This window comes from Sesamum indicum, linkage group LG9 (genome assembly GCF_026168435.1).
Source record: "Sesamum indicum cultivar Baizhima isolate 11 linkage group LG9, ASM2616843v1, whole genome shotgun sequence".
NCBI classification, from domain to species: Eukaryota; Viridiplantae; Streptophyta; class Magnoliopsida; order Lamiales; family Pedaliaceae; genus Sesamum; species Sesamum indicum.
In genome coordinates, this window is record NC_142665.1 from 25,649,773 (window position 1) to 25,670,790 (window position 21,018).

The 21,018-nt window shown below is 35.3% G+C and overlaps 3 protein-coding genes across 5 annotated transcripts; all 3 read right to left on the minus strand.

Annotated features, from left to right (window-relative positions):
• Positions 1-609: 609 nt before the first annotated feature.
• On the minus strand, positions 610-1,391 carry LOC105177100 (oleosin 18.2 kDa-like). Its single transcript, NM_001305986.1, is given in 1 exon segment — positions 610-1,391. A coding segment is annotated over 1 exon segment (501 nt). The 5' UTR covers positions 1,369-1,391; the 3' UTR covers positions 610-867.
• Positions 1,392-10,417: 9,026 nt separating this feature from the next.
• On the minus strand, positions 10,418-12,520 carry LBD25 (LOB domain-containing protein 25). 3 transcript variants are annotated; one of them, XM_011100128.3, is made up of 3 exons: positions 12,046-12,520; positions 11,931-11,964; positions 10,418-11,283 (listed from the first exon to the last, which is right to left on the minus strand). In XM_011100128.3, the coding sequence occupies exon 3, from the start codon at positions 11,271-11,273 to the stop codon at positions 10,668-10,670; it is 606 nt and encodes a 201-aa protein (XP_011098430.1). In that variant the 5' UTR covers positions 11,274-11,283; positions 11,931-11,964; positions 12,046-12,520; the 3' UTR covers positions 10,418-10,667. The 3 variants fall into 3 exon arrangements, with proteins under 3 accessions (XP_011098430.1, XP_088741597.1, XP_011098429.1); XM_088885471.1 differs by having other exon boundaries at positions 11,931-12,520; XM_011100127.3 differs by lacking the exon at positions 11,931-11,964 and having other exon boundaries at positions 12,046-12,518.
• Positions 12,521-15,050: 2,530 nt separating this feature from the next.
• On the minus strand, positions 15,051-20,041 carry LOC105177097 (Transducin/WD40 repeat-like superfamily protein). Its single transcript, XM_011100125.3, has 16 exons — positions 19,736-20,041; positions 19,525-19,637; positions 19,335-19,443; positions 19,158-19,222; positions 18,019-18,057; positions 17,702-17,798; positions 17,464-17,551; positions 17,190-17,253; positions 17,033-17,109; positions 16,849-16,924; positions 16,527-16,606; positions 16,214-16,298; positions 16,055-16,123; positions 15,916-15,983; positions 15,776-15,824; positions 15,051-15,687 (listed from the first exon to the last, which is right to left on the minus strand). The coding sequence occupies exons 1-16, from the start codon at positions 19,917-19,919 to the stop codon at positions 15,319-15,321; spliced, it is 1,632 nt and encodes a 543-aa protein (XP_011098427.1). The 5' UTR covers positions 19,920-20,041; the 3' UTR covers positions 15,051-15,318.
• Between the last annotated feature and the right edge of the window lie 977 nt (positions 20,042-21,018).

A 21,018-nucleotide genomic window follows, 5' to 3' on the forward strand; every position in this document is an offset into this window, starting at 1 on the left:
TTGTACATCCAATGCAGGGAGTGTTTCAGTCGGAATATTTTGTAAGATGTTATAAATTGTTTCGTTTTGAATCAAAAATTTTAAAAATAAAATATTGAAAGTTTATAATTTTTTTTTAAGAAAAATACGGTAAATAATTACTAATTTATTTATCAGATCTCAACAAATTTCTTATATCATATACTAACTCTTATATTTTTAATTTAAAATATATTCCAACATCTTATAAAATTTAATTATAAAAATAAGAGCTGAGCTTTTATATAAGTTTAGGCAAATATTCTCTCTCTTAATCCAGACGAATTATGGAAGGATTGATCAAGTTTTGCGACAATTGAGTACTAGAAAATATTACTTGGACGATGGGATATAAGTTATGATAATCTTTCCCATTTCCGGCAGAGGTATTAGATATCTGCATTGTCAATTACACGTCAAATAAACAACGATGCTGTGGTTGTTCAGTAGTTTGTAATATCTCTGGTCTTTTCCTGAAATGTGATACAAATGGGGCAATCAATGAGATACAATTAACTATAGTAGGCCTTCCTATCCTCTACTTGTAGTGTCTGTAGAAGAAATGGGGGGGTCTTGACCACCATCAAGTATAGCGGAGAATACCAAGGAGGACAGCCACATCCACCTATTTTCATTGATTTCCAGCAAGTGATTTACAAATATTCTCTCATGGACCATCCATCACATTCTACACAAACCCAACAAAAATTTAAAACTCCCCACACCAGCACCAGCACCAGCACTCACACACACACACATACAAAACTAGAGATACAAAATAAATAACAATTCTGCGTCATTATTGATATGTTTCCCGGCCACGGATGCATGCAGCTTCACCCATATTCTTCAAGTCCGTGCAGTCCCTTCTCGCCCTCCTTCCTTGGCTGTGCTCTTAATCGCTTCGCCCGCTTGCTTCGTCTTCTCTCCCACATACAAAGTCCCCTCCTGCACGCCTCGCTTCGCGTACTCCAACGGCCCCTGCCCCGTCGCCCGTCTGAATGAATTCAGAACCCAAGAAAGCGACGAAAGCCCCGTCAGCCCAAAAGCCCCGGACGTCAAAAACGCCGTGACCGCGCCGGCTATCAGTATGGCTGCGGGAACCAGAACAGGGCTGAAGATCACGAAGACTGGGGTGGCGACTGCAAGTCCGATGAGGGTCCCGACGAGCGTGATCCCAGCTAGGCAAAGAAGCGTGCCGCTGATGGGAAGGAGGGTGATTATGGCGAGAATCTGGGTGGTGGAGGGGCCCTTTTGAGGGAGGAGAGACTTGACGCCACCTTCATAGCGGTGCGGATGTTGAGGGTGGACTTGAATTTGGTGGGGGTGTGGACGGTCGCGGTCCGCCATGGGGGAAGAGATTTGAAATGGAGATGAGGATGATAAAAAAGTGAAGTGATATGGGTGAAAGAGGGGTGAGGTGGAGGTATAAAAAGAGAGGGAGAAGTGCAACGTGTTGGAGTGCATGTGTGAGGTAAAGAGGAGAGTGCTTGCATGAGATACAAGTTTCATATTTGTTTTGCCACATTTTTTGCTTTGTTTTTTCATCAGCTTTCCTCCTGTGGGCGGTATTTGCATCGGTTTTTGTTTGTGTTTGCGCAATAGAATGGGCTCAAGTATGCGGCGTTTCCGGCCCACTGATTACTAAGAAACTTTTACGTCCTGTTTTCGGTCCATTTTAATTATGATCTGCTATCTGGAATGGGCTATTATATATACGTGCACTTTAGGCCCATTCTGCTGTCAAGTCATGCTTTTCTTGTTACCAATGAATGTTGTATTTCATTTTTCTCAATACAAATTTCTTCAAATTATTTACAACTGGATAGATAGGTTTCAGGGATTGATACTGATTTGGAATAAAAATATTTTTAAAATTAACCATCATTCTAATAAATATTTTCTCATCACAATTCATTGTAATAAGATATTTCGTTAATTAAATAAAATATATTTATAATTATAATAAATTTTTTAAAAAATTTTCATGATAAAATTTAGTCATAAAATTTATTTTAAAAAAGAAAAGAAAGATAATTAGGTTGATGTCAGGCTTTTTTTAGGCTTTCAAATCAATCAATCGCAGGTAATTGAGATTGCTAAATTTTGGTTAAACGTTGGAGTTGGGGGGGGGGGGCCTTGATGGGAGGACTGGACTTGGGGATTCCTGGGCGGTTGGGAGGGCCCGTTCCATTCAGAATGACTGACGCGACTCTTTTACTTTCAATCCCACAAATCTCATCAAATGTTTTTTTCAAATGAATGTAAATCAGCAAAAAGCATTGTTATATTATTTAATTTGATAGCACGCGTGAATTACTTTATACCAAATGGACAATATATTTTGATGTTGAAAGTGTTTTTCTAATAATTTATTTCCTACATCAAATTAAGTTCCCTCCACCACCCTACTACCCTAAACCCTAGGGGGACCGGGACCGGGACCGGGACCCCGCCTAATTACTTCACATCCATATGTTTTTTCCAGTACCAAACAATTTCATTCTAAATGCGCTTTTCTTGTAGCCCAGTGGGGACGACCAGGGTTAATTCTTGTGCTATTCATAAACTAACATAAATCGCTATTTTGTTTTTTAGATGGTGAAGGTGTATAAATAATCAAAGACTCAGTACTCATCGTAAATTTAATTAATGATGTTATGAAAAAAAATTTAAAATTATGAATTTGAATTCCAACGAACGTGTGTCTGTTATGATTTATTTTATTATTTTTTGTTACATTAATGCAATGATCGACACGATGATTGTTCAATTTATTGAAATATTCATGATAATAATGTAATTACTGCTTTTATAATTAAAAAAACAATTATGTAAATTTAAACGCACACCCACACGCATGCACATTAATTATTTTACAGTAGAATTAATTAATCAAATGCATGGGTAATTAAAATTTCTAATTTAAGAATTGAATTAATTAAAACTTATAAAAAGAAACATTTAATTTTGAATATAGATATAGTAATTAGGGGTGTGTGTGCATGGAATTAAGTGCTGTTGGTTCACGTTGGTTCACATGGGAGAAAAATCTTGTTTGGATTTTTTAACTGTTGCTAGACAATGACAATGACAATCATATTCATATCATATTATATAGGTAGGGGAGATATGTATGCTCCATCCGAATTTTTTTTTAGATACAGCAAATAAAATATTATTACAATATTCGATACGCAATGTAATAATATTTTTAAATCAATCAATAATTTCAGATGGAACAAACAAACGACATACACATACTACAATAAAAGTAAACTAACACGTACATCTGTATATACTCACGACCTGTGAATTGTGGGACCTCAATCTCATCATCCAGATAAGGAATCATTTATGATCGGAATTATTCGTGAAGCGTAAAAGAGATGATGGGCTATTTTTAATTAATACTTGTGTGGAAAAATGATGAAGATTTGTAAATTAAGTCAATTTATTCCAATATTGTTTTCGTCCTTCTTGACTACAAAGTAGAGAGAACAAAAACATGTTTGAAATTCTGATCCCCTAATCTGCGACCATAATTTTTGGTTTTCATTTACTCGTAGCTAGCTGGATATCTATATCTATGTAGGCTATATATGTTATTATATTTATAATTTCATAAATTTCATAATTAGATTAATCAAAAGATAGAAATACAGTTTGGTAACATTTTCGATTAATTAGAAATAGAAAACTACTTATTACATGTTATAATTCTCATTTTACGTAAAAATCATAAAAATATTAATGCAGTCTAACAAAACTAATATGAAGACTTAATGTAATTTTGACCATAATTAATTAAAATTTATCATAGTTTTAGCTGTGGGCAAAATATTTACTGTAATTTTTAGCTACAAGTAATGTTTGGATCTTACGTGTAGATTATAATAGCCGTTATGCAGACGTAATTATTTAATGTTCGGTATTATTTTTTTTAACCACATATAGTAATTAACTATTAATCTAAACTCATAATTGTTGTAATGTTTTTTTTTTTTTTTTTTGTAATAATACTCAGTGATCGTTGATATATGGGCAAAATCTTGTTTTGGTACCATTAAAAAAGGTTAGTTTTGTTTTTGGTACCACACATTTTGCAAGTTCGGGTTTTGGTACCATTAAACCAAAAAATGAACATTTTTGGTACCAACTTAACAGCAGAGCCCATGTGCACCTTAACGACCGTCAACCCCACAATTTTGGCGGGAAAAGTCACGTGAGGCTGAGAAAAAAGAGGAAAAAATGGTCTTCCAACATTCCTTTGTGTTTTGGTACCATTAAACCTAAAAATAAACTTTTTTGGTCCCATAAGTAATACAACACATTTCAAAAGAAAAGATAAAATCCATAAATATGAAGCAAAATATATTGGTTATAAGTACACGATTTGAGCTCATTAAACCTGATTTGACAAAACTCGCTTGACAAAAGAGATGCATTGCAATGCATAATTTTTCACTAATAACCTGCCAAAAGACTTCCACTTATACAAAAAATCTCTACTTTTTTGTCTACATCTTTCTCTTTCCTTTATCCTTAGGTTGTGCCTTCTGAGATGTCATTACACTGCGCAAATTTGATAAAGTGACATATTTTTTACCATCCTGTATAATGATATCTCCAATAGGACCTGTCATATTCAAGTTAAGGCTGATTAGATACGAAACAGAAATATGATAGCAAGATAAAATTTAATGTGGAATTGTTTACCTTGTGTGGGACGAGAAACAAAACCAGGAGGGTGTCCTACCATAGGTGGTGGTGCCCTAATGTTGACTCTTGCATGCATGAAACGTGGTGTTGGTACTAATACAGGGGCATTAATTTGATCTTGTCCCTGTAATATGAAACAACAACATTAACATCAACACTAGAATAGAATCAACAACAACGACACTAACACCAACACCAGTATATAACATGAACAACAACACTAACACTAACACCAATATCGGAATAGGAACAACAACACTAACACCAACACCACACCAGTATAGAAACATAAACAACAACACTAACACCAACCCAGTACCGGAATAGGAGCAACAACACTAACACCAACACCACACCAGTATAGAAACATGAACAACAACACTAACACCAGTACCGAAATATGAACAACAACACTAACACCAACACCACACCAGTATAGAAATATGAACAACACTAACACCAATACCAGTACCGAAATATGAACAACAACACTAACACCAACACCACACCAGTATAGAAACATGAACAACAACACTAACACCAACACCAGTATAGTAGCATGAACACCAACACCAACATTAGAATAGCACGAATAACAACATTAATAGTAACTACTTAATTATAAAAATTTAATACCAACACTAGAATAGAAAAAATAAAACATCATAACTTTATATTAATAGTAAACAAATGAAAATAATGAAAACTTACAGAACCATCAGTTTCAGGTTGACTAACTACTTCAGGTTGGCTTATTGGGGGGCAATCTTCATTCACAATCACCTCATCTTGTTGTACAGGTGCTGTTACATGTTCAGTTGCTGCAGTCTGCTCAAACCCATCATCGACTGGGAATTCTTCAGCAAATTTCTTCCACTTGCAACCTTTTGTCGTGTGTCCTACTTGATGACAGAATTTGCATATCCTTTTTCCTCTTTGCCTTGGCAATTTGTCGATTATTGTTGCAGGTTTCTTGCCCTTACGAATCTCGTCAGGTTCCAATCTCCTTGCCCTTGCAGGCCTCCCCTTTTTCCTCCCAAAGTTTGGAGGCACAGGTGGAACGTAACCAGCTTTTTCCCACATTTCTAGTCCATCAAGAGGCATGATTGCTGGTGCATATACCTTGCAGAAAGTGTCAACATGATAACAGTCGTGCACAAAGTCATCAGGATCCAAAACTTGTGCAGATATTGCACTCATTGCATGGTTGCATGGGATACCTGTCAAATCCCATGATCTACAAGAACAAGTTTTTTCCTTCAAGTCAATTGTGTATCTTGCACCATCAAAATATTGTACTTCATAATGTATGTCGTCGGACTTCACTGGGATGCAATCAGCGGCTTTTTTCAGATTATTATCCACAATCTTCTTTATCTTTGGGCATAATTTCCTGCCTTCCCACAACCTCTCAGCCCTATCCCTAAGTTGTTGCATTCTGGTCATTACATACTCCCTTATCCACTCCAACATTGTCAATATAGGCTTCTCTCTTGCCTCGAGGATACAACTGTTGAAGGATTCACACAAGTTGTTAAGTAGAAAATCACACTTCGGGTATGTACTGAAATGACTCTTTGACCATTGTGAGGCTGGTTTGTCTTGCAACCACTCAAGGCATCTTACATCCAAATCAGCTATGTCTTGCATTGCTCTTTGAAATTGGCTGACTGTAGTAGTCTTTGCTGCCTTCCATAAAGCCTTCTTGTACCCCAACCCCTTGAAGCCAGCAGTCTTCATGTTACCATGAAGATGTCTCACGCAAAATCTATTTTCTACTCCAGGAAGAACCTTTTCAAATGCTGGTAAAAGACCCTTTTGTTTGTCTGAAATGAAGGTGTAGGCATCATCCCTTATAATGTTCAAATCTTCCTTCAATAATGTCAGAAACCATTCCCAATTTTCTTTGTTTTCACTCAGAACAACTGCATATGCAAGTGGGAATTGATTATTATTTGGGTCGACACCTACTGCTGTGAGTAGAACACCACCATGGGGGCCCTTTAAATGACAGCCATCAACACCTATGAAAGGCCTACACCCGCTCAAGAATCCATTCTTTACTGCTGCAAAGCACACATAAAACCTTTTAAATTTTTTCTTTCCTGTTGCATCAGCATCTTCTAGGTTCATGATTATTGTTGAGCCCGGATTCTTGTTTCTCAAAGCACCAGCATAATCCCACAGTCTTGCATATTGCTCAGCTCCATCCCCTTGTATTTCTTGTAAACATCTTCTTTTTGTCGCGTATGCTTGTCCCCTAGACACATTGCAACGTAGCTGTCTGATTACATCTTGTCTGAAACCTTTTGCACTTCTATTGGGATCAGATCTGAATGCCTCCACATACTTTTGTGATAGCCAATTTATCCTCACATTCTTCACATTGAAACTAGCCCCACAATTGTGCACATGATTGTACTCCCTGATTTGAAATCCCAATTCATCTCGTATCTTCACTGCATTAATATGCCATGAACACCCGTCGACCTTACATCTTGCATAAATCCTCCTTTTGTCATTTCTTGTGATCACAAGATTTCTTCTTGTCATAATGGCATGAGAATGAATGGCCTCCCGAAATTCCTTTTTATTACTAAATTTCATTCCCAATGCAAATCTAGGATCAAATTTGTCATCGGTACAGAAAACTGGCGCCTTCCCAACATCATCTTCATCACTGTTCTTTTGACTATCGAATTCATCTGGGCTATCACCATCGGTATGATCATCACTGTCAAACCGCATCTCATCTTCAAAGGTATCTTGCAATATGCCAGCCCATTCTGCATCCTTGTCTACATTCTCATCAAAACACTCATCATCCTCATCATAATCAACACTTTCATCTCCATCGAACAAGTCATCTTCAGAATCAACCAACCATTCTTCAGTTTCTCTCATATCTTCGTCATCCCTATCCCAATCAGCTCTCTCACCATCCCCACTCTCTTCTATTATCACACCCTTCCCTTTGTCTCTATTATATGGCACAGATTCTTCCTCAATCACAGTATTTTTTTTCTTATCACCCTCAGTCGCAATATTCTTACCCTCATCACCCCCCTGAATTTCAGCAGCAACAATGGGGCTTCTAACTGCTTCAAGGTATACCCTAATCTCACCCCCATAGCCATCTATAAGTTGAAAAAGGTCTGTTTCAAAGCATAATGCTCTAAACATTTTTAACAGATCGATTCTAAAGTATTTTTTCCTACCCAAATAGCCCAACTGTTCACAACACTTGTCAAGTACTTGCATTGAAAAAGTGTCCTTATCAACAAAGTCAAACACACTTTCCATACCCCCTCTATACTCAGCTTCAGGATGGAATATCAATTTACCTCCATGATAAATTCGTAAGCTGATAAGAAATTTATATTTACCTGCAAATATAACAAATTGAAATATTTTAAACATAAGATGACAAATTCCAAAGAAATACTTGCAAAACTAGAATGACTTGCAAAAACTTGAATGACTTGCAAAACTTACAATATAGAGCTAATCAAGTTCCAATTAAACTAGAAAAAGGTTATCAATCATAGGATAGAGACAACAATAACAATTCACAGCACTCATTACTGCACTCTGATTCATGATTTACTATTATGCTATAGAATTTAATTCTACAGAGTACATAACAGATTAAGTATGTGTTTCCTTCGCTTTCACAGTGTCAACACCAAGCCTAGTTAATGTCTCTACTCTCCACTGAGAATGAAACACTCTTGTATGCTTTGAGGCAAAAGGAAATTTAGGCTCTGAAATCTGCACATTGTAGTAGTTTCTTTGGGCTGAGAAAGTTAAAATATACACTAAGAATCACAAATAGTTTACAAATATAAATATTCTCAACTACAAAAGAATTTCACTGTATTTTAGTGCAACCTAGCTTCTTTAATGCCAAGATCAGCTGTGGCTTCAATGTTCCGACATAAAGCAAACAACCAACAGATATACATATGAGAAGAACATGAGATCAACAAAGCTGGAAATTCTAGCAAAGTCGAGAAGGAAACAAGTGTTTTCCTTTAGAAATAAGAAAAGCAGAGTACTAAAAAACAGAGTACTAAAAATTCGAATCAAATGTCATGCTTCAGGAAACTGAGATAGATCTAACAAAACTCAAGTAATCAAACACTAACACCAAAATTACGCTTCAAGTAATCAAACACCAAAAAAAGCTGAGGCACATGAGTTGCATAAAGAACTCAACTTTGCTCTGGAACGAGGAGATGTATACAACAAGAACTCAACTTTCACCAAGTACAAGCATTCGGCATAAAGAAATATCATTATAAAAAATTAACTTCAAGAATTTATAAATAATAATACAATTAATGAGAAGCAAAAAAGGGATATTACATTTTAGACAAAGCATCAAAAAGATTAGAAGAAGAAAAAAAAACTCACCATAATCTGGTACACCATCTGACACCAATGAATCGGGTCGAAGGATGGGCGTCAACACCATGTCTTCAAATCAACCACGAACACCAGCCTCCTCGCTCTCGGATTCAGATTCTCAATTAAATATTTGGCTTAATTTTCGAATTTATCTTCAATTTTGAGGTTAGGGTTTTCAAAAGGGGGAAAGTTCTTCTTTGGAGGAGTGAAAGAGGGTTCTGTACTTTTTTGCCCGTTTTTTTTGTCTTTAGAAGTCAACAAAATTGGCACGTGATTTGACGGGATTTAACGGCCGTTAAGGCCCATGTGCCGTGCACATGGGCTCTACTGTTAAGTTGGTACCAAAAATATTCAATTTTTGGTTTAATGGTACCAAAAGCCGAACTTGTAAAATTTGTGGTACCAAAAACAAAACCGACCTTTTTTAATGGTACCAAAACACGATTTTGCCCTTGATATATATTGTAATTATCTCCAGGATCATCCCAACAGTTCTCCTCACAGTTTACTTTATCTATATATATGTGATCATATAAATATAGATAAGATATATAGGAAGTGTGAGCATTGATTCTTTGAATCATTCCACAATCTTTCTTGCTTTGATTTATATATGTATTTTTTTTTTTTTTAATCATTGATTAGACATAAATTTATACATGCCTTTTACATTATTTATGTTTCTTCTCTTTGTCGGGATCCGAGACTTCCAATCAAGCCAGAACTTGAAGACTAGTGTTTAACTAATTACAACACATACTAACAAGATCAACCTGACCATGGACCAGTAGATCTGATTGTGGAATATTTCTGCCCCACGAACCCATAATATGTATATGATTTTCAGTGTTGTGCATCCATTTTTCTTATTTTGATCAGGTGGGATTAACCTTAATCACATGAATTAACTAATTTAGACCTCTCGAAATTAGGGATGTAGATAAATCTATTAGCTAGAAGTCGAGTTGAACACATTCGACTAGAACTCAAGCGAGCATTAATTAGATTGAACGTTCGAACAATTTGATGCTTCTGAGCATTATTCTGTAATCTTTTATTAATTGACTTGTTTTATGTTCTAAACCTGTTTCACGTTCAAACTGCTTAAAACTCTTAATTACGAGCAATTGAAACCCCAGCTATGGAAAAAATTTCCCTTACAGTTTCATTATTGAAACCCAAGATCGAAATATATATATATATATTGTCGAAGATCCATCACCATATACATACCTCTTCTAGTAAAATACATCACGACAATGATGTCTCATATGTCTAACTACACACGAAATATATACTATAGCCCGAACAACAATATCTAGTAACAAGTTGTTCTACATTAATAAATATTATACCATAATTAGTATTGATAGCGATCCAAATTAATCATGGCTTAGCATTTGAAGGAAATTGCTGGATGGAGTTCCCCCTGATGATGATATATATCATGTCCCCTCGCAAATTAAATATAGTATGTACAATACATACATGATGAACTTAATTGATGATCGTGGTACTTAGCTGCTGCAGCTATCTCCACCTGCATCAGGCCCTTGATCCCCTGGATGCCCAGTATTCCATGGGCAAGAAGAATATGGAGAAAACCCTGAGTTCGGGTCGAAAGAACCCGATCCAAAATCCACTCTCCTCCCAAACCCATGTCCATAATTTCTACTGCTATTACCACTTCTCTGCTGATTGCTGTTGATGATTAGGTTCATGGAAACATGAGCAGGATCAGGATGATACGGGTTATGATCATTGCCGACGAAACGCATTAAATCAGCGTTGGTAGCGTCCAGTTCTTTCTGAAGGTTAAGGACTTGCCTTTGCAGAACAGAAATGGCTCCAACACAGCCATAAACAGGATCTTTGAGCCGGGCGTCGGCTTCGTATGCAAGAGAATTGACAGCATCTTCTCTTTGATGAGGGGGGATCTCGTTCAGCAGCTTGCTCACGTTGCTGGCGCCGAAGATTTTGTGTACATTGACGAACTTAGTGGGCTCCTCTGGAGGAAAATAGGGAGCAAAAATGCAGCCGGGCAGGCATTTTCGCCTCAGGAACTTGCAGGCAGCGCAGGGAGGGTTTGAATAGCCACTGCTGGAACTGGAAGAAGCCATCATCTTCTGCTAGCTACAATATGTGTAGTTCAATTTCATCAACCCCATGAATGAACAAGGATCAATAATCATCACATTTTGCTTGCTTCTGATCTCAACCATGTATATATATTTATGCAAAAGCTAGCTAGTGTTCACAAACAAATGGTGCAATTCTTGATTTCTCCCAGACATAACCAAACAAGTTGATTACAAGACTGGTGATCTGGGGATCCTTAAAGAAGGAAAGTCATATAAATATATAGGCAAAATCATGATGATGATCGATATGATTTACCCTTCTAAGACTAATGGGTTTTTTAATCTGACCATGAAAATTTAAGCAGGAAGCGAAATAATTAGCTAAGCTATTTGCTTATCATCTTGAGGAATCAAGTAATACCCCTGAAGCTCTCTCTATATATTAACACAACTGGAATACAAATCAAAGCGGAGTTGTGTATATATATTCTTCAGGAAATTCACTGGAATCTTAATTTGGTAGTTATACACCGAAATCAGTGTGGTTTCTCCTTTTTATGTGCTGCAAAGTGCAAATAGAAATTAAAAATTTCACGCACACAATTAACACATATGTGCGTGTTTTGAATTAAGTAGATTTTTATCTGACGCTTTTTTTTCCCCTTAAATGACAAAAGAGAAAGTCACAGATGCAGCAACCTAATTGTTCCTGCTTTGCTTCATCTAAAATGTCCTGCAAAAGAGATAAAGGTCAAAAAAAGAAGGATCTGTATTGGAAGTTGAGAGTGAAGAAAGGTGGGTGCAGCATATATACCTCATTAACTGGATCTTGATTTGCAAATCCCAGCAATTCCAACTGCAAGAAGACAACCTACTTTCCCCTTAATTATTTCTAGAAAAGGGTTTTCTTTCTTCAGAAGAAAATGGAACTAAGCTGCTGCTGCTGCTGCTGCTGCTGCTATATAGATATATATATATATATATGTGTGTGTAGTGTGTGTGTTTAATTATATGGATACATATATATATCTTCTCCTTTCTTCTTCTTTAAGGTGCTCATGTTTGGAGCCATGATTTTTCTCCATCTCACTCCTCCCCCATTTATATATATCTAAGTCTATGATTTCTTGTTGCTGAATGAAAAAGAGTGCAAAAAAGGAAAACCCTAAAATCAAGACACAGTAAAGGAGGTGCAGTAGCAGTAGCAGTACTACTGCTGCTGCTGCAGGGAATGTAAAGCAAAACTCTCTCTCCCTCTCTCTCCACAGAGGGTATAATTAATAAAGCTGCACAGTGGTTAAACATTAATGCTGACTCTGACACTGACTCACCCCCCCCCCCTTCCTCTTAATAAATTAACACTAATTAAATGTACAATACACAAACTCAAATTTCATACTGTTCTCAGGTCTACTTATCTCATCTCTATATTGCTTTCCCAATATTTCCATTTACATCCATCATTATGTTTCACACATTTTTTTCTATATATCATTCTTTAATTTTATTTTAATTAATTAATTTGATCATATAGACGGACCATTTTTCAAGTTAATTACAAACATTCTTCGTGCTTTCGTACCTTTATTTGTTGAATTCATATTGTCAAAAGCAATTGCTTTTTTGTATACGTACGATTGATATATTGATTTTCAACGGGTTTTATATATATATTTGAAAAAGTTGGACAAGTGGGAGAATTCGGCTACTGCATTATGCCTAACTAACCTTCGAGACAAGACGATTCCTAACCCAAATAATAATTTACCCATAATGTAATTAAACATAATAAAACCTCTTAATTTCTTCATTATTATCTGTCTTTTCCAATTACATGTGTTAACTTGATTTAAATTAATTAATTGGTAGGAGTTTGTTACATTTGAACCCTCTAATGTGTGTGTCAAAACCTGCAGATTTGCAGTGTACATAAGTCAATATGGATATGTAGATTGATTCAGTCGAGAAGATTTTCCATCAGAGGACTAATGATGAGGATTCAGGATTCAGCTGTTCCTCACCGACATGCCCATGTCGACATGTTGAGGGTAATGAGTATTTGTCAGAAAATAATAATGTAATTTAAGACAAATTCTGTGCCCAAATAGTATTCAGACGAAACAGACAAGGAGATAAAGCTAGCCGATATTTGTGTCGCCGCACCACCTTATACCATAGAGTAAGGCTTCATCCATACTGTTATAATGGAAAGAGGTGATATACATACATACTGACAATTTTGATATTATTGCACTAATTTTTCAATTGATAAAATAATTAATATATTCAATTTTTTAAATTTTGTAAAAACTTAACTGTCCAATTAATATATTTTATATTTATTTATAATATATTTTAAAGTATAAAAAATTATTTATTATACACACATGAACGACATGTAATACGATGGCTAATATGTATTACGAGAGCTAATAAGAAGAAAATAAGTATATATATATATAGTCACCGGCCTAGAGTTTGCCCTAAATATTTAATTTGGTAGCTAGCCTGCTTAACAAAGATTAAGTATATTAAACAAACTTAGTTCCATAATTGGCTTCCCCAACTCATGTTTGGATGCAGAATTAATGTAAGTGGCGAAAAGGGACAGACATTGATCAGAATCAGCAAGCATTCTTTTTTTTTTTTTTTTGAATGATAGACTGATTAAAAGATGCAAGTGCAAACTTATATTATTAAATTTAATTAAGTATTATATAAAGAAAATAGTGTGCTAACTTTTTTCGTCCCCTCAAATTAATTAAGTTGAAGTTTGGTGCGTAAGCAAGAATCTATTGGTGGCAATGCATGCTTTCAAGAATATATACTTTACAATATATATAGGGTAGGAATTTTTTGAAGAGTTTTAATTGCAATAAGAAAGATGCGGATATGGATGAATAGTGCAAAGTGTGGTTCTCATGATTAGGGATCCTCACCCTCTATGTTGTTCACATCCAATCAGCTATATATATCAACATATTCGCCTCCAAAACCTAACTGATGCAGTAGCTTGACCCTTATGTTTTTAAATAAATGGATGAATTTTAGACAATATATATTAATGTGGTTAACATTAAAATAGATGGACAGGCGTAAGAATTGAGCACCAAAGATTCATACTTATAGAATGTTTGTTAAGGCCTCAATTATTGTGTTTTGAGTTATTGGGTCCCATCAGTAATTGCTGCATTTTGCAGGGGCTTTAGATGGGACGGATCTAATAATATGTCATGGCAATTTTAATCAATACTGAGTTTGGTCGATTTTAAATTAATTAATCAATAAATACAATGCATTTATTCTATAATTAATATAATGTACTTATTTTATAATTAAAGTACAATTCAAAAAAAATAATCAATTACGTAATAAATATATTTCACTTACTTTATAATTGATTTAATTCAATAAAACTTAATTTAAATAAGACTGCTAGTACATATCTTCACAGGGACAGCAATTTTGTTTTTTAATTCCTACTCCTCGGGTCATGGTCATGGTCATGCCATGCCCAACTTAGAAAAGGGGTTGCAGGGGCATCATTGTATAATGATAACTATTCCATTCGCTTTATTAGGAATGATAGAACAGATCAATGCTGGGACAGCCCATTATTGAGCATTAATTTTATTATTATTTATATAAAAGGCCCAAAAAAAAAAGGACCCGAAAACCAAGTTCCCTGACTTTCTTAAATTAGCAGGCATGGAAAGGAGCAGGAAAAACACTTTCTTGCAGTCAGTTGAACATAAGTAACAAAAATTCTGAATAAATTCAGAAATGAGATTACCTGTAAGATGAAATGCAATGAAACCATAAACCTTATAATATGCTGTTTGCAATTCCAATACCACCATGCTAACGTATTATGTGGAGCAGCTCCCTTGAAAAATACAATGATCAATTCAATTGCTTTGGTTACAGAACTAGGATATTTTAAATAGCTATTACTCTCTCTAATACAAGTTTTACTCTCATGTCATCCTTGCATCGAAAAATTTGTCTGCAGGCATATACATTGACCTAGGTATATTCATCAACTGTACAGCAGTCATAATTTACTGGAAGTATTATAAAAGTTTTATCAGGAAACTGGAAAGTAGTCCCGGATTGTCTTTCTCTTTAGTGAGGAAGGAGGATTTAAAACAGAAGAAGGGCTTTTCATTTCAGCTTCTGGAGTTCTCTCTAAATTTTCTTTCACTTCAAAACTCATTGAAAACTTTTTCTTCTGAGATTCTGGGGTACTCACTTCTACCGTTCTGATGGGAGGGGGTGAGTTAACATTGCACAGTACACTATGAGGAATGCTTTCTGCATCACTTTTTGTGCACAAGGCCTCATCCAAGAGAAGTTTTCTCCTCTGCATTCTTGGAAGTGCCCTTACTCTCTTCCGCATTGACGATGGGGATCGTGTATTTGAATAACAACTGCTTTGGATGTTCCAAAGGCGAACCTAAAAAAGATTAATAGAAATGAGAATCCCTCATTCATACAAATTGTGGAGATTCCTAAGAATGTGGCATCAGAAATATAATGCTTACAGTGAAATCATCTGAGCAAGTGGCCACCTTCCCCATCTCTGATGGGCACCTGGAGTAAATAAATTACCAGAAACTTGGTTAAATTTTGTCGAATGGCAACTCAAAAAATTTACAAAATAATATGTTCTTGGAAGCCTTACCAATCTACTGCTGTTACTTCCCCATCATGGCTTTTCAGAGTGATAGGGTCCAGCTGAGGTTTGTTCACCTGCTTTAATAAGGTCGGCTTAAATTTACTGTCATTGAGCCGGAAAAGAGGGGATAGTGAAAGAGATTAACCTGCCATATGTAGGCATTTCCATCACTGGAACCACTCAGTATGTGAGCCGCATCAGGACTGATTGCTGCCTGTAATAAGAGCAAAACATTAGATTTGAGAGCATACAAAGCTGACAATATCTGTCTTAAGGACCCCAATATATTGTACAAACTGTATACCTTCACAAAGAATGAATCAGTCCGACCTCCGGAGAAAGTTCTCATAGGCCCCTTTTCCAGCTGAAGTACATTATATAGATATATTCTGGAAGAACAAAAGTATCAAAATCAAGGCTATGTATTTCAAATTTAATTTTAGTTGTATTCAACCACATTTTGTTTTTAGAAACAGAATGTGAGCCGCTATATTACAAATGAATCATTAAACCACAAGATTCAGTTTTGCTTGGGGATATCAGATGTCATATCATTTACTTGCTTCAACCAATTTGCATATCCTACAGTGAAATTCAACTCAGAGTACAAAGTTTACCTGTGATCCATGCATGAGGCCGCAATAAAGACTCCATTTAAATCTTGAGACAAACTGGATATGCCATGTAATCTTTTTTCCTATAAAAGAATCATTGAATCCAGTCAATCTTTTTAGTGTTCTGAATGAATCTCAATACATGGGGAAGGGACTTCACATCATGTCTTTCACCTTACAAATGTTTATTTGTAAACCAAGAATTTTATATAAATAGCCCAAGCATCAGAAATTCCACAGATATAGACAGATTTCCATTTTAAGGTAAATCATTCCTTAACTAATAAAAAAAAGGAAACTACTCTGCAGAGTAATTAACACATACCTCGCTCGATTCTGAATTTGGGCATGCATGAGTAACTGGAGCTTTTAGATGCCTTGAGTCCCATAACTTAATAACACTGAGCAGGGGGGGGGAACCCAGAGTCAATTGATGAAGTCTCAAGACAAGAATCAACAAGATAATTGTAGATCTGAATCATATAGAATTTATAGAGCTTGTATGGCACCTATCGACTGCTCCTGCAGTAGCAATAGAAACTTCATCCTTGAGATAAAGCACCGATGTGATGCTCCTAGATTCAGCCTAGAAATACTTGAAGTCACTTGGAGAGCAAATGTTGAATATTTGGATAAATAAAATTCAAAAGAAAAAATAAGACAAACCTTTCCACGCCTAGGCCGTCTTCGACCAGGAGAAGTATGGGCCTCATGGATTACAGAAATAGGCCTAAAATATTCAGAATCACAATGGATACATTAGCATAACTAGTCAGAGCTGTAACATAAAGAACTAGAAAATGATATTTTGTTAACAATGCATATTTTCTAAGTCAACAAGCGATTTATCATTTATTCAGGGGTAAATAAAAGATCAAAGAACATGTTATGCAGCTGGTGCTTTTGCTGTAAGCAACTGACAGGAGAATGTGGAACTTACGGTACACAAAATTTCTGATTGGTGTTTCTGGAGCATCTGGTGTCCCATACAGCAAATGACCCATCTCTTGAGCCAGACACAACTAGCTCTGGAACAGCATAAAATGAACCCAAAAATAAGCACACAGGGATCTGTGTTCTCAAAGTGTTGGAGTTGGAAGCAACACAAGAAAGGGACATCTTGATTGAAACCACCTTGACAAAAAATAAAATAACAAAGGCACTGCTCAGGAACCTACCCTGATTAGTAGGATGGCAACTGATGGACTTGATGCTTCCAGTGTGCCCCATCAATGCTCTTATGCATTTCTTTTGTTCTGTATCCCAAACTTTTATCTACTCAAAATTCAGAATGGGGTATGATCAGCCTACAAGTCGAATAATTGAATAAAGGAACCTATTTAGCTCCTTTTGGGTCTCCATCTAAATGGGAATGTTGGGTTGAATTAAATATTCCTCAAAGGATCAAATATATCCTCAAAAATCCTTTTGTTTGAGTATATATGTGATACTGGCAGAGAAGGGAACTGTCTTTTTGAGAAGCAAGGTGACTTACACTTTGATCTCCCGAAGCAGTTAACATAAGGGCATCATCCTGCAGAAGATCATTCCAGTCAGTTTCCATCTAAGCAAAAGTTGCCAAAAAAGAAAAGATGCATGCACATTAAGCAAATTTCAATGCTTTATCAGTTCCAGTTCTACTCTCGGGCAGATTTCTGATGAGTCCAAATCCCTCCCAGTAATTACCAAGAATCACCTTATTCTACAACACATGATATAACCCCTAAACCTAAGGAAATTTTTGGTTGACGAATCATGAGGGTAACCAGCATATCAACCTACACCACTATATTTAGGCCTTGTAAAGTCTAAGTAATATACTTCTGGAAAAATGAAAAACAAAAATTAAGCATCAAAAGGTTATTAGGAAGTTCACATATGTATTATAATGAAAGAGATCCAATAAACCAAAGCCACTTTAGCTTATTTTACTGACAAATCACCTAGGCTACATTTGGATACAATGATTTTGATTTCATGAAAGAATTCAGAAAAAATACGTCGAGTTCATATAAAAAAAATTGAAATCCAATACCATTTCACAAAACATATAATTCAAAATGAGAGTTGAAGCAGTTGAAATCATTTCTAGTATGGAATTATCCAAATAAATTTAAAAGATTTGTTACTAAAAAATTCCTAACTTCAAATACACCAACTCAAACACAACATTAATTATTTTTGGAACTGCATGGCTCAGTGACACACTTTCCAAAAAGTTAGGAAGAACTGATTCTCTTGAAGTGAGCTTATATAAAACAGAGGCGTTACCATTTTTAGCTTAGAAGCCCCAAACTCAAACAAATGTGGTGACAGAACAATCATTCTCCTGATATCTTTCTTACTATCTGTATTCCAGTAAAGTTTTACAAGGAGCTGTGGAAGATGAAGTTTGTTTGACCAGCAATTTAAAAAATATAAGTACTATAAGTGATCTATCTTACTGATAATAATCAGAATCCATGTCCCGTGCCTTCAAATCAAAAGGATTGGATTACCAAAAATAACTACATTGACTTGGATATCATTGATACAAGAGTTCAGCATATGAAGCATTTTGCTTATAATAAAAACAAAAAACCATTGTCTTTTGGAAACAAGTGCATAATTAGAGTGCAGGGATATATATAAAACCTTGATCCAGCATAGGTCAAATATGGCATTTGCGTGAGCCATCCACTCAGAAACCTTAGCCTTTTCTGCGAAACCAAACCCCAAAAGGAAAATGAAGAAAGAAAGAAAAATTAGAGCAAGCAAAAGAGACATAATTCCCAAACAGAAACATCTCTGAATGCCAAAAGTTGAATTTACCTGCGTTTTCTTGGTAAGAAGAGAAATCCAGAAATTTCTGCCTGGTATTAAACAGGGTAACATAACCCCCCTCGTCGGTGAGAGCAATAATATGGGCCTTTTTATTTGTCTATACAGCACAAGAAGGTACATCAACTAGACAATCCTTATATGAAATTTAAACTTGTATATATGACAACACGATATTAACCTTGCAGAAAGACAGAGCCATCGGAGGAGAAGGTTCTCCACTGTGCTCAACTGCCACAGCTCCGATTGGATCGAAATCTCGCGTGTCATTGCCCATATACGGGCGTTTCCTCACTGAGCATATCAACAAATTCATTGAAATTACAACTATATTACTGCAAAACCTTGAAAATAGATAGAGGAAAAACCAAAAAAGATGAATCAAAGCTTACCTCGGAAACCATTGAGTTCTCTTAATCTTAAGTCTTGGAAAAACGATTGAGGTTTCGGGGTTTCCATTTCCTCCTTTTTCTGTTGTTTGCTAGTCTCTCTCGCACTCACCTGCAGCAGGTGAAGAAGAAGAAGAAGAAGAGAGAGAGAGAGAGAGAGCTCGGATGGGGGCGAGAAGTCGATCATTGGGTATTTTGGTAAGAGGGTTAATTTAGCGCGCGATGGCGGGAGCGGGAATTTTTGAAATTTCGGATTTTAGACCCTTCTCCTCTGGCGGCAAAACTGTTTGCCACGATATATCTGTTCATCAAACCCCTTCAATTTTTTGCATTTATTTAAAATTGGAATTGTATGTTTAGAATTCCTCATAAAGTATGGACTTCAAAAATTAATTACCAGAACCAATATCTCATCTTATTTCTATTTTATAATAAGTTCAATGATTTTTTTTTATTTTTTAATGCTTCATCATTAAAAATGCTCAAACAATTTCAAATAATTTAAACTTTAAAACGAACATAGGAAGAACATAAAAAATCACTAAGGATTGTCTATAGAGCTTGCTGTTATATTATGCATGAATTTGAAAAAATAAAATAAAATCGGATCAACCCACATGATTTTTCATAAAAATAATTAAGCATGAGGTCATTAACAAATAAAAATAACTTCCATGGACTAATTTGAATATATTGATCAACAAGTGAGTCAATTTGTATTTTACAATTTAAATTTTGACTTTGCGGTTTTTTATAGTCAATTTTTTTTATTTAGGGTATGACTATCTTTTACCGTCAATACGAATCAAAATCAAGTTCATTATATCATAATTCATAACGAACGAATTATACTAAATGAATTCAGAGATGTTTCTGTTTGGGAATTTATGTACTTACATTTAATTTAGCATTGTTTGTAATGTAATACATATATTAAAATTCAATGTAGATATAAGCCCATATATTAATAAAAATTGTATTTATATAATACCACTCTTTATACGATAATCATATAATTTCAATCGACATAGTTCAATATTTCACACTTCAATTTTACTAAATGATCTTTAATCACAGAATTCTCTAATACTTTTATTGAAGTTTGTCGAATCTTCTCAAAATTATTGATTTGTCTAACGACAATGTTCGTTGTTGCCCTTTAAAATATTTATATGTGTTTTTATGTTTTATCATTCACATTGAATTTGACATATTTGAATTTTTGGTGCTATTTGTAACAATGTTCATCCATTTTCCATACTTGTCATGGATACTGAGCAATAGGG